This window comes from Neovison vison, chromosome 1, assembly GCF_020171115.1.
Source record: "Neovison vison isolate M4711 chromosome 1, ASM_NN_V1, whole genome shotgun sequence".
Classification (NCBI taxonomy): Eukaryota; Metazoa; Chordata; class Mammalia; order Carnivora; family Mustelidae; genus Neogale; species Neogale vison.
Genome location: NC_058091.1, coordinates 45,388,016 through 45,400,636, shown reverse-complemented (window position 1 = coordinate 45,400,636; position 12,621 = coordinate 45,388,016). Strand labels below are relative to the sequence as shown.

General features: G+C 36.1%; 1 protein-coding gene across 3 annotated transcripts in view; it reads right to left on the bottom strand.

Annotated features, from left to right (window-relative positions):
- Window positions 1-12,621, bottom strand: part of CEP162 (centrosomal protein 162) — a 99,012-nt gene that overhangs the window by 47,687 nt on the left and 38,704 nt on the right. For all 3 annotated transcript variants that reach the window (XM_044246232.1, XM_044246249.1, XM_044246241.1), the window contains exons 10-13: window positions 7,579-7,770; window positions 6,922-7,003; window positions 1,686-1,968; window positions 618-876 (exon numbers count right to left, since the gene is read on the bottom strand). In XM_044246232.1, coding sequence (XP_044102167.1) covers window positions 618-876; window positions 1,686-1,968; window positions 6,922-7,003; window positions 7,579-7,770 — 816 coding nt within the window. The remainder of the gene's footprint in view (window positions 1-617; window positions 877-1,685; window positions 1,969-6,921; window positions 7,004-7,578; window positions 7,771-12,621) is intronic.

Here is a 12,621-nt window from a genome sequence, read left to right as displayed (position 1 = left end):
TTTAATCACAAAGGGAAGGACAAAATGCTTCTGGCGCCACTGCTCTCCCTTCCTTACTGGAATTTAAAGGCAGCAGAAATGTCAGTCTGATCTGAACATTTCTATTGCTTTTAATAGCTGCATGGGCTTCTAAGTTGAAAAGTACCCTTTCCTACTGTCAATAAAAAATGACTGCATTAGGAAATAACGAACAGAGGCACTGCGATATATTAAAAATATGCATTATGTGCTACATAAAACATTCTGCCTGTCTCAGTCTATACTGAACTAATATCCAAATAATCTCTATAATCAACCTTCACTTGTATTCATTTGTATTCGTTTTTGAATTTGTAGTTCTCTGGAAAACACCGGATACTCCAACATCAACCAGATGAGGAAGAGTTTGATTCTCTATTCACTTCCCATACTTTATGAGTGTCATTCAGGAAAGCCCAGAGCCAATGACCAAAATCCTGTAAACAAAATCTTTCAGAATGGGATATCCTATCTAAAGATGAATTCTTTCCTTTGAACAGAAAAGTTCATAGAAGGAGAGAAATAGGGAAAGTACAGAAGTAAAGTTAAATAACACATCATATGCATAGAACTCTACTATGAAAAGAGCATATAATTACCTTTTTTCCTAGCTTGATTTGAAGTGGGAATAGATCTCAAGTTTTTGCTTTTCATAATGTCCTTTGAAGTTTTCTTTTCAAGAGTCGAAAAAGTCTTGAATGGTGAACTGGGTTGGCCATAGCCTGAGCTCCTAACTGATGAATATAATCCACTCTGGGGTTTCCTCTTCAGTAATGGAGGTGCACTTTTGGCCTTCTTGTATGGCACCTGTTTACCAGTTATAGTCCCTTCTTCTCCAGAAGTGAGTTGTCTAAAATTCTGCATACAAAAAGTAGCAACTTCTTAGGACTTAAATAAACTTCAACTATAGCTGTAAATGAAGATTTAACAGATGACAGAAGTGATTACTAAATAATAGTTTAGTTACATAGTGATTACTAAATAATAGTTTGTAGAAGGCAAACCACTACACATTAAAATTCTCAAAGCCTAACTCATCAGAATTTTAGTATTTTGAAGCACATCTTCAAAGTCAGGAGTAAAACAAAACAAAATAGAACAAAATAAGCTTGCTAGAATGCAAGAAGTTTAATTACTAGAATACAGCAGAGAACAGGAAAGCATATATTTTGAAATGACATAAAATTTTATCTTTTTTTCTCCAGAATTCTCAAGATAAAAATTTAAATCAGAATAGATCAAGAACAGAAGAAAAAGAAATAGTGAAGTATAACTTTCTCAACAGCTGCTAATAGCATTTATATAAAATGTCAACTTACCTACTTTTGCAGATCATACAGTACTGGAAAGATTAATTAAAAAGCACTAGAATGATGAATAAATTTTATTTTCTTGTGCCACTCAAATTCTGGACTATGCTTATTAAAAACAAATGAAGAATGTAAAGAATGGCTTCCAAAAGAAAGCTAATGCTATAGTGGTATTTTAAAGTTTGGGGACTATGGGATGTTGTAATAAATACTGCTCACAAATATCCAGGATCTACACGGAGGTTAGTATGTAATCAGTCCCGTTAACTTAACAAGTACCAAGTACCTACTTATCAACAGTATTTATATAACTTCATTTATCAATATTTCGAATCAACTTGGATTATGAACACTTACTTTATTTATTTTATCTTCCTGAAGCAATAGCGAAGGACCAACAGATAGTTTTTTCCTCAAAATATCAAGATACATTTTATCTATATGTTCTTCTGTAGTATTTACTCCTGGATGGCCATTTTCTATACTTTTATTTGTTGTCTTTTGTAAAACCACATTCTCTTCATTTCTGTCAAAAAATTGGTTTGCATTTCGTGGCTCTTGAGAGATAACATTTGGGCTCATCTTAAGGGGTAAAGGGCTAACAAATCCAGTTTCTTTTCTATCAGCCAGTTTCTTATAGCTATAAAACAAAACAGAATGAACACTAGGTGACTCCTCAAATATCAGTTATATATACATATACCATACATATCACAGGTATTTACACACACAATATGTAAGAAATATATTTTAATATGTATATTATTTATATATAATATTAAATACATTCAATATTTAATATAACTATTCAAATTAGGTCATTCATGTTAAATACATTATTTGTAATTCTGGTTAATAGAGTATACTCATATAGTGTCCTGTATCTCTTTAAATTTCAGGTAATATAATTTAATGCAGTATAAAGTAAGAGATACAATGGATGACTCTGAGACATACTTCAAAGGAATAACAAACCAAGACAGATTGCTTTTGTGTATGAAAAAGTAAAAAATGAGGTTTGTTTTTTTTTAAGATGTTGTTTATTTATTTGACAGACAGAAATCACAAGTAGGCAGAGGCAGGCAGAGGGAGAGGGGTAAGCAGGCTTCCTGCTGAGCACCAAGCCTGATGTGGGGCTCGATCCCAGGACCCTGAGATCATGACCTGAGCTGAAGGCAGAGGCTTAACGTACTGAGCCACCTAGATGCCCCCAAAAATGAATTTCTAATGCACTTCGTGTATTTAATCTTTTATCCACAATATCAAGTCAGCAGGAAAAACATTTTACATACTTTGAGAAGAAACTAAAGAAATAATAATATATGGCAATGAGAAATATATTATAAAGCATAAATTTCATCACAGTATAGGAAAAATTTTAAAGTAAAACAGGAAAATCACTAGTATCTTGAAATAAAACCATTTCTGTGGTTTAAACACTTAAATACAATGCAATATTTCAGACTATTCAATTTTTAAAATAGAGAAAATATCCCTTAAGGAAATATTCTAAATATGGTTAAATATCAGTAAAGCATAGGGGCTCCAAAAAAATGGCTATTATTTCCTTTCTTTCTTTCTTCTTTCCTTCCTTTTTAAAGATTCTATTTATTTATCTGACAGACAGCTGGAGAGCACAAGTAAGCAGAGCAGCAGGCAAGAGAGAAGCAGGCTTCCTGACAAGCAGGGAGCCTGAAGCGGGACTCAATCCCAGGACCCTGGGATCATGACCTGAGCCGAAGGCAGATGCTTAACCAAATGAGCCACCCAGGTGCTCTGGATATTGTGATTTTCAAACTGAGTAATCATGGTCCATTATATCATTTAATTTTATAATTTAAAAAATTTCATTTATAAAATCAATTTTAAGAGGCCACTATTTTCTTGTAAGATAGAATGGCTTCTTGGTAATTGTTAGACCTTTCTAAAGTACTTAGAATCATCAGAAAATATAATAATTCTTTCCTTCTTCAGGTAGCAGAATCTGGCTAGAAGCTCATCAAAACTGTTTCCTGTTCTTCCTGCATACTAACTAAACTGCATTTCCTGGCCTCCCTGAATCTAGCTGGGCCCAGTTACTAGTTCTTGCCTTTAGAATGCTGAATGCTGTGTGACAAGAACCTAAGATCTGTGTCACTGGCTTAGTAGCTGGGTTTTGGATGGCAAGGAAAATGATACTGGAAGCTGGAGAAGTGGCAACCTATGTTTTACAGTGACAAAACATTCACCGAATGGTCACCTACAACGGTTTATAAGGCAGATCACATGGCTACTGAGTCTGAGGTATTAAGAAAAATGTCAGGAGAGTTTCTGAGTGCTAGCTACTATTGGCTACTTTTGACAAGATAGTAAAAGAAAGATATAAACTCAAGATAAAAAAGGGTCAGTTTGTAAGGAAAAAAAATCAAAGAGAACAGAAAGAGTCTAGAAACTCAGTGCCTCTGCGGTTCACTCTCTGTGAACCTAACAGTAGGATTCAGCACTGAAAAATGCTATGAAAAACCAGGATTTCCAGAGACTTCTCAGTTGAAAAGAGTGACTCAGTCCTTTGACAAAGATCATATTAAAGGAATCCTCTTCACACTTAAGATTATTGTTCCCCAAAATATATAGATAGCTGCAAATGAATTGAGAGGGGGAGGGAAAAAGGAGGAAAAAAAAGTAAAGACTTTAAGCAGATCTAAAACCTCTGTCTACCAAACTGACTTTAAATGTAGTTACTGGCACATGGGACTGACTGGAAACTAACAGATCAGAAGCCTACTAAACTTTCTTAAAGAACTGTAATGACAAAGAAACTACAACTGTGTTTAAAAAACAAACAATAAAAGCCAGAGACTTGTTTGGGAGCCTTAAAATCATCTGCAGGTAGAAGTGGACTAAGAAAAGAGTACATCCTCTATCATGCGCATAGGGTCCCCACAAAACCCATTTCAGTTGTAGCCAAGAGTATAAATATTGTTTTAAGGCCTTTCCAGTGGGTTTCAAGGCTGCATTACTGATTGCTGTATTTTCCTCACATTTTTCCCTTCTGAACAGGAGTATCTGTTGCAGCTTCACTATTATATATTGGGTGGGAGTGAGGAAGTAGAGAACTTACATTTTTATTTCAGTGACTAGTAGACAGCAAGAAGCCACATTCAAACCTGGCAGAGACTGTACTTCACCTGAAAATCCTGGCCTTTGAGATGGACACAGTTCTGAATGGGCTTTTGGGATGTTTGCTTTGGGGAGGGGATAGTGGGTATTTGTGTGAAGAAGAGTAAAATGGATATTTAGCTATTAGAAGGGAGATTCTGGTAGATTCTAGATGCCTATCAGACTCTTATTTTTCTTTCTAAGCATACAACCAAATCCCATTTCCCAGCCTCTTGGACCCTGTAAGCTAGATGTGTTGGTTCTTGACAACAGAATGTGAATTGAAGTGATATAATTCTTCTGTGTTGAGGGAATTAAAAGGAATTATGCTATCAACTGTTTTCCTTTCTTTATCAACTGGTTGGATAAGACCAGGACAACCTTAAAATCATGTGTTGATAAGAAAGCAGCCCAGGTCCCAAATGACTATGTGCAAAAGAATCCTATCCCAACCCCATGGACACACACGGGATTATGATGTGAACAAAAAGTACATTTTTGATGATATTTAGCTACTAAAATTTTAATAATCCTAGTAGTTAGGATATACTCTACAGTTTACTGAAGAGTTTTCAGGTATGTACACTTGAAGTTTATACTATTGACATTTCTGTAATGATTGTTATGCCTTTAATGTAAGTATACTTGCTTGTTTTTAGACTTGAAACCTAAATGAAAAAATCTCTATTTAGAATTCACATTAGTAAAATGATTCCACCTATGCCAACAAAGACACAAGATATGTAAGCAAATCTCTTCATTAACACAAACACAGCCCCCAAACAGCAGTAAGTGAGGATAATCGGCCCTTTAAAACATACTAACTGGGCTCCCGGGTGGCTCAGTGGGTTAAAGCCTCTGCCTTTGGCTCAGGTCATGATCCCAGGATCCTGGGATCGAGTCCTGAATCGGGCTCTCTGCTCAGCAGGGAGCCTGCTTCTCCCTCTCTCTCTGCCTGCCTCTCTGCCTACTTGTGATCTCTGTCTGTCAAATAAATAAACAGTAACTTAGAAAAAGAAAGAAACAAACAAATAAAAATCCATACTAACTAGTGCTGCAGATCAGTAGAAAAATACTAGACTCATCATTTCAGCACATTGCCTTAGCCTAAGCTTCACTGCCTCGTTGTCTCTGTACAAACGTAGAAACAGGATGAGAAAGCACAAGTGGATTTACAAGGTGAGGATGTAGTAGAAGGAGGGACTCACACTGTGTCTGCTGAAAACACAAATGAACGAACGAACACATGAAGGAGTAACAGGCTTCTCACAGAAATATTTCATGGCAATCAAAGATCTGACAGTGTAAGTGGTTAAGCACACGGATTTCTTGTGTTTCCTGGTTAGAATCATAGGATCCTGAGCAATTTCTCTCACTTCTTTTTTTTTGGTGGTATAGGGGGAGGAGCAGAGGGAATCTCAAGCAGACTTTATGCCCAGCCTGGAGCCCAACGCCAGGCTTCATCTCACCACCCTGAGATCATGACCTGAGCCAAAATCAAGAGTTGGATGCTTAACTGACTGAGCCACCCAGGCGCCCCATTTGACTTCATTAAGCCTCAGTTTTCTTATCTATGAAATGGAGATCGTAATAAAATATAGCTCACAGAGTTGCTGTGAGAGTAAATGAAACCTGCACAGAACTCTAACCCCCAGAAAGTGTGTGGGAGAAACGTTAGTTACTATCACATCTATTTAAAATACATTTTTAAAATTTTAGCACTGGAAGAATTTTGTAAACTAAGAACTACTAAGAAGAAGAGAGCACTAACGCACTGCCTCCACTGCCATCTTCTGGTTCCTGGGATAGCTCCACCACTAAACTGGTTCACCCGTTTCATCACTTGAATGGTGTAGATAAAGAGGCCTGACCACTTTGTTATAAGGATCACGTGAAATGATGGCTGTAACACAAATGCAAAGTTACTGTGATGTGCTACTCTGTGTGCTGCAGAATGACAGTGAGGTCCCACAAGTTTCCATTAAAATGTACTGAAGCCTGCTGCCCTGGTGGCCAAAACACTTACCCTGTAATATGACGGTTGGTCAGTGACTAAGTATAAAACTCAGTGGTTTATAAAGAAGCAAATCTAGGAAGCATACAGAATAAAATTCATGGTCTCTCTCACTGGTCAAATCAATTGCCCTGAGCTATTTAAAGCTGAAAGGATTTTAATTTTCAGACTACTTAAAAAAATGGCATTTTTTTTTTTTTTTTTTTTTTTTTTAGTCACATCTATTTAAAGTACATTTTTAAAATTTTAGCACTGGAAGAATTTTGTAAACTAAGAACTACTAAGAAGAAGAGAGCACTAACGCACAGGTAGACTCATATAAGCTACTTATTAATCATTCACTAGGAAAGAATATGTAGAAGAATTGACTCTAAAGTCTCCAGTTAACAAAACAATAAACAAACAATGGAATGGCACAATCCATTCCAGAAAACCTCATACCTGACAGGTTGTAAATCAAAACCACTGCCACCAAAAGAATCTATTCGGATAGGTTTCATCAGCTCCTCTACCGTGGGCAGATCTAAAAGGAAAAAAAGTTAAAAGAGCAACCCAAAAAATCATGTGAATTTTCTAATTTAATGTCTAATGCCACTAAGATTACATTTTTTTTCTGACAGAGTTAACAAAATGGCATATACAATAAACCCAGTTTCCCACTATAAAGTTACCTGTACCAAGAAAACCTCCTTTGATTTATATTTTGAAATATATCTATATCTATTAATGTATCTAACTATATCAGTATCAAAAATATGTGTATAGGTGTGTCCATACATGCACACATATTTGTTAAATATATTTTAGCTGATTCCAAAATACTGTTCTCTACTTAAAAAATAACTTTAGTATATACATGAGGAAAAGCATAAAATAAATGTGAAAACACTTAGGTGATTTCCGAATTTGGCCAAAGCACACTGAAGGAGGAATTGAAATTTTATCCCATATTCACAACTATAGTGAAACCACTGATTCCCAAACATTTTAACAAACCCTTTAAGTTAAATTCAGAGACTGAGAAACAGTCCCTAAGGCAAACAGCACTGAAATTATACCGCACTAGAGACTGTTCGGAGAGGGTCTCAAATTTTTTACCAGATTCTGTAGTAGAGATGTTTTTAGAGGACTCTTCATTTTCTTGAGGATAATCTTTCACTGAGCTCTTGATATTTTCCATGGCATTACTCTCAGTTCTTTGCTCGTCTGCATCTCCCAAAGAAAGGGCTACATGACAATAAGCCTGATGGAGAGCTTCAATGTCACTATTGCTTTGTCCGTAAGAAACACCTGTTGGAATAAATGTCATCTCCGGTATAATCATACAAATACATGAAAGATATAAAACACCAATATCATCCTTTAATGTGTCTGGATTGGACAATGAGGCTGATGGGACAACAGCAACATTACACAGTTAGGTATGAACCTTGCTGATATGCAGCTATAGCTTAACAGCACAAAATCAGGGCAGGCTCAATAAGTCTTTAGCAAGTTGAGATGTGTCCTGACACAGGAAGAGTAAATAAACTCTGACTCCCCTAGCTATTGCCTTCTCTTCCTACCACCCATAACCAAGCCCGTTACACTGGATCGAACTATACCCAAATTTCCTAAGCTGACAAAATCTTTCAAGGATTCTGTCTCCCTTACCACTACTCTCTCTCTCTCGCCTTCTGTCTCTGCTTCCCAGTGCCACCAAGTATCCTGTAGTCTACATTCCTTCTTCTGAAATTCACTCCTCTAATTTTGTGACCCAGTATGTGTTCCAATACCCTGTAATGCTATTAAATCAAAAGCAATTTTCTAATAGTCAAATCTAGCCATCTTTAATTCTCTCCAACCCTGTGGCTCATCTCCATCTTCACTCTTCTTTTTTAAAATATTTATTTATTTATTTTTGAGCTCACTGATTTCATCAAGACCCTTAGCTCAACTATTACCCATATGATTGTGATACCCAAATCTATGTCTTTGTCCTTACCTCTTCTCTGAATATTAGACTTTCTAACAGACGTCTATACTATTCTGTAAGTAAATCAAATCGAACATGTCCCCAACTGAATTAATTATACTCCCCAATAAAACTTGTTCTACTATAAGTATTTTAGCTAATGGCATCACTGTTCACCTAGTCATCTAAAATAGAACACCTGATGTCATGGTTCACTCTTCCTTCCCTAATAACCTTCTCCTCCTCCCACCAACTAATAAATAAATTGTGGAAAAAATAATTTGAAGACTCTAATGACAATAATGATTAAAAAATTTATAGGTATTTTTCTTATTTGTCTTGAACCTTTCATTACTAACACTGGAATTTTCAAAATTAGAGAAAAAGATAAGAGTCACAGAAGAGTAGCAAAAAAGAGAAATGAGTTGAGTAGTCTCCTTTTCTGTTAACACCCAGGATTAATTAGTTAATGCTTAAGAATAAAATAGTAGTTAAAGCCTCATCAATAAATGGCTGACTTCTCTGCCTTTTACATGACAAAGAGAGGATTCTATGTAGTTATTTAATATATTAGTACAAGTCCAAAGCTCCCTAATTTTTCTACTTTAGGGCATCCAGAAGTGTCAAATCCTACACTGCACAGGCAGGGATCTGGCTGTGAAGCAATACTGTCCTCCTGTGAATGATCCACTCATACAGCCATAGCACAAAATGGTACCTGCCCAGGGAAGAAATGAAAATAAGCAAAAGGCTGGATCTGGCCCTCGTTTGTTCAGTCACCATCCCTTCTAATACCATAAAGCACCAAGAATTTCTAAAGGGATACCTTTTTAAAAAGACGATCTTTGATAATATATCACCTAAACTGAGGTTTCTTAGTACTTAAAGAAACATTATATATTTAAAAAAAAACACCACAAAACAACCATCTGATTTTTCGGTTCTTAAATGAAGTTCACATGCTGATATGAAGACTATCAAGTGTATGTTTCAAATAGCAGGTAAACTCAATACCCCAGAGCTAATGAGTATTTATAGTGTATGCCTTCAAGTTTTTTATTATATTTTCTACAATTAACAGAGGATTGCTATAAGTAATAGTGAAATACTGCTTATTGAGTATTAGCAATATACTAGGCATTACACATTATCGGAGTTGACCGACACAAGGCCTCATTTAAAAGATGAGGAAACAGGCTTAGAGGCATTAATTGTCCATTGTCAAATAGCTGATAACTAGCAAAGCTGGGACTATGAGTCCAAAGCTATATATGACAATCAGATCACACTTACTATCTTCCAGTAATAACAATTGAATTATTTCAGAGTCAAGAGCATTTAAGAAATAAGGCCAGAAGGAACCCTCCTACACTGCTGGTGGGAATGCAAGCTGGTGTAGCCACTCTGGGAAACAGTATGGAGCTTTCTCAGAAAGTTGAAAATAGAGCTATGCTATGACCCAGCAATCACACTACTGGATATTTAACTAAAGATACAAATGTAGTGATCCAAAGGGGCACGTGCACCCGACTCTTTATAGCAGCAATGTCCACAACAGCCAAACTACAGAAAGAATCTAGATGTCTATCAACAGAAGAATGGATAAAGAAGATGTGGTATGTATGTATGTATGTATATGTATATGTACATATATGTATACACACACACACAGTAATACTATGCAGCCATAAAAAACTGAAATCCTGCCATTTGCAATGACGTGGATGGAACTAGAGGATATTATGCTACACGAAATAAATCAATCAGAGAAAGACAATTATCATATAATCTCTCTGATATGAGGAATTTGAGAGACAAGGCAAGGGGCTGTGGGGGGTAGGGAGGGAGAAAATGAAACAAGAAGGACCAGGGAGGGAGACAAACCATAAGAGACTCTTAATCTCAGGAAACTGAGGGTTGCTGGGAGTTGAGGGGGGAGAGGGAGACGGTGGCTGGGTGATGGACACTGGGGAGAGTATATGCTATGGCGAGTGCTGTGAATTGTGTAAGACTGATGATTCACAGACCTGTACCCCTGGGGCAAATAATACATTATATGTTAATTTTAAAAAAGGTGGGGGAGAAGGAGAAAAAAATAAGGCCAGAAAAACTACAGCTTTATATAACTGCTTGAATCATCTCTATAAGAGTTTTTTCATTCAGCAATATATTTTTTTCTTATAACCTATGGCAATGGTTTTCATACTGTATTTTAATTTTACAAAATCATAGTTTTTCAGAGAAAATAATGGGATCTACAGATGTTTGAGTGAAATTTCATTTTAAGTCATGCTTTAAGGGGTGCCTGGTGGCTCAGTGAGTTAAAGCCTCTGCCTTCGGCTCTGGTCATGATGCCAGGGTCCTGGGATCGAGCCCCACATCGGGCTTTCTGCTCAGCAGGGAGCCTGCTTCCCTTCCCCTCTCTCTCTCTCTCTCTCTGTCTACTTGTGATCTCTATCTGTCAAATAAATAAATAAAATCTTTTTAAAACAAACAGATAAATAAATCGTGCGTTAAAACATAAAAATAGAAATTAATCTGCAACTCAAGTGTGTCATTTAGGTTACTATAATATTTTGAAAACCGTCAGAGTGGTAACTTCTGCCTCCTGCTTTGTTTTCACACACATCTTTGAACGCAGCTTCTCTGACCATCCTGTATGTATATGAATTTCCTATAAATGTATCACTGATTAGAAAAGCTGGAACTCTGTATTGGTCTTTTACAAGAATTCGTGTTGGCTGACTGAAAACCGTGCACGTAGGGTGACTATCATAGCACACACGTGACGTGTACTTGAACAGCAGTAAGACTGAAGAACGTGCTCAGCACATGCTTTCATCCTGCAAACATTCAACGGGGTAATAACAAGTAAATGAATAACATGACTTGATGGGAAAATTCTGCTGTAATTTTTTTACTTTTATAGTTACATTTTTAAACCCAAGTGGATGAAACAAGACAGTGGTGACTTGTGGAACAGCAGCGACTAGAAACAAGATCTTGAGTGGACTTTGTGGTTTTGGTCATGCTTTGTTTTTTGCTCTGGTTGCTGGTTACATGGGTGTGTTCAGGATATGAAAATGCATCAGGTTGCACTACTGTGATACATGAACTTTCTGTGGGTATATTATACTTCAATAAAAAAGTAAGGAGAAATAAAAAATAAAATAAAAATAAAATGCAAGCAGATGTTTAGAGTTGGTTAGTGATTTATCATTTCTGCTGCTCTTTTGTTCCAAGTGACTGGATTGGTTTAATTGACCACACTGGCCAATTGAGACCTGCAAAGCAAGCTGGTTAAAAAGTTCTCAACTATTTATGTAGTAAAGCAAGATCATTTTAATATTATACAGCAAAAATAAAATACACAAACATATCAGAAGTCTGATGGTGATACAAGAATATAACAAATGTCTAAAACTTCTGATTTTAAAAGTTTCAAAAGACCATTATGGTTCTCACCAACTTTGTAAGTAAATATAATAAATGTAAATGTTTATATTATACTGATAAAATACCATATTTATCTACACAGAGAGTACTACATGAGATTTCATCTGGGGGTAAGGATTCCACTGCTTTAACAGATTGAAAAAGCGTTATCTTAAAGATCTTTATAACCTTTTGTAAAGTCTAGACAGTCCAAGGCATTTTTGAATTTTGGAATGTGATTCTGCTTTCTCCTACATAGAGGAAACAATGGAAAAGCAAAGTCAGTCTGAAATCTCATTTCTCCTACATGTTCCAAATTTAACCGAATACTCTGGAGGGGCAGAGAAAATTAATTAAAATTCACCTATAGTACTACACTATGTAGCATTTTTCATTCATTAACAAGTCTTTATTAAAAATACACTTTACTTGACCTACTAGCATTTAGTGTCACCAAGGCAAGTTCAGATTATTTAAATTGTTAATAACAGGAAAAAATGTGGGATTAAAATTTTATTGTTGGGCTGCCTGGATGGCTCAATTAAACATCTGACTCTTGATTTCAGCTTAAGTCATGATCTCAGGGTCTTGAGATGGAGCCCCACACTGAGCTCTGCACTGCGCACAGAGGCTGCTTAAGATTCTCTCTCTCTGTCTCCCTCAGCAGCCCCCCACCAAATTTTTTTTTTAATGTTGATACAGTAGTTATATATTATTATATATTATAGGTATTTCTCTAGAAATAAAGTCAA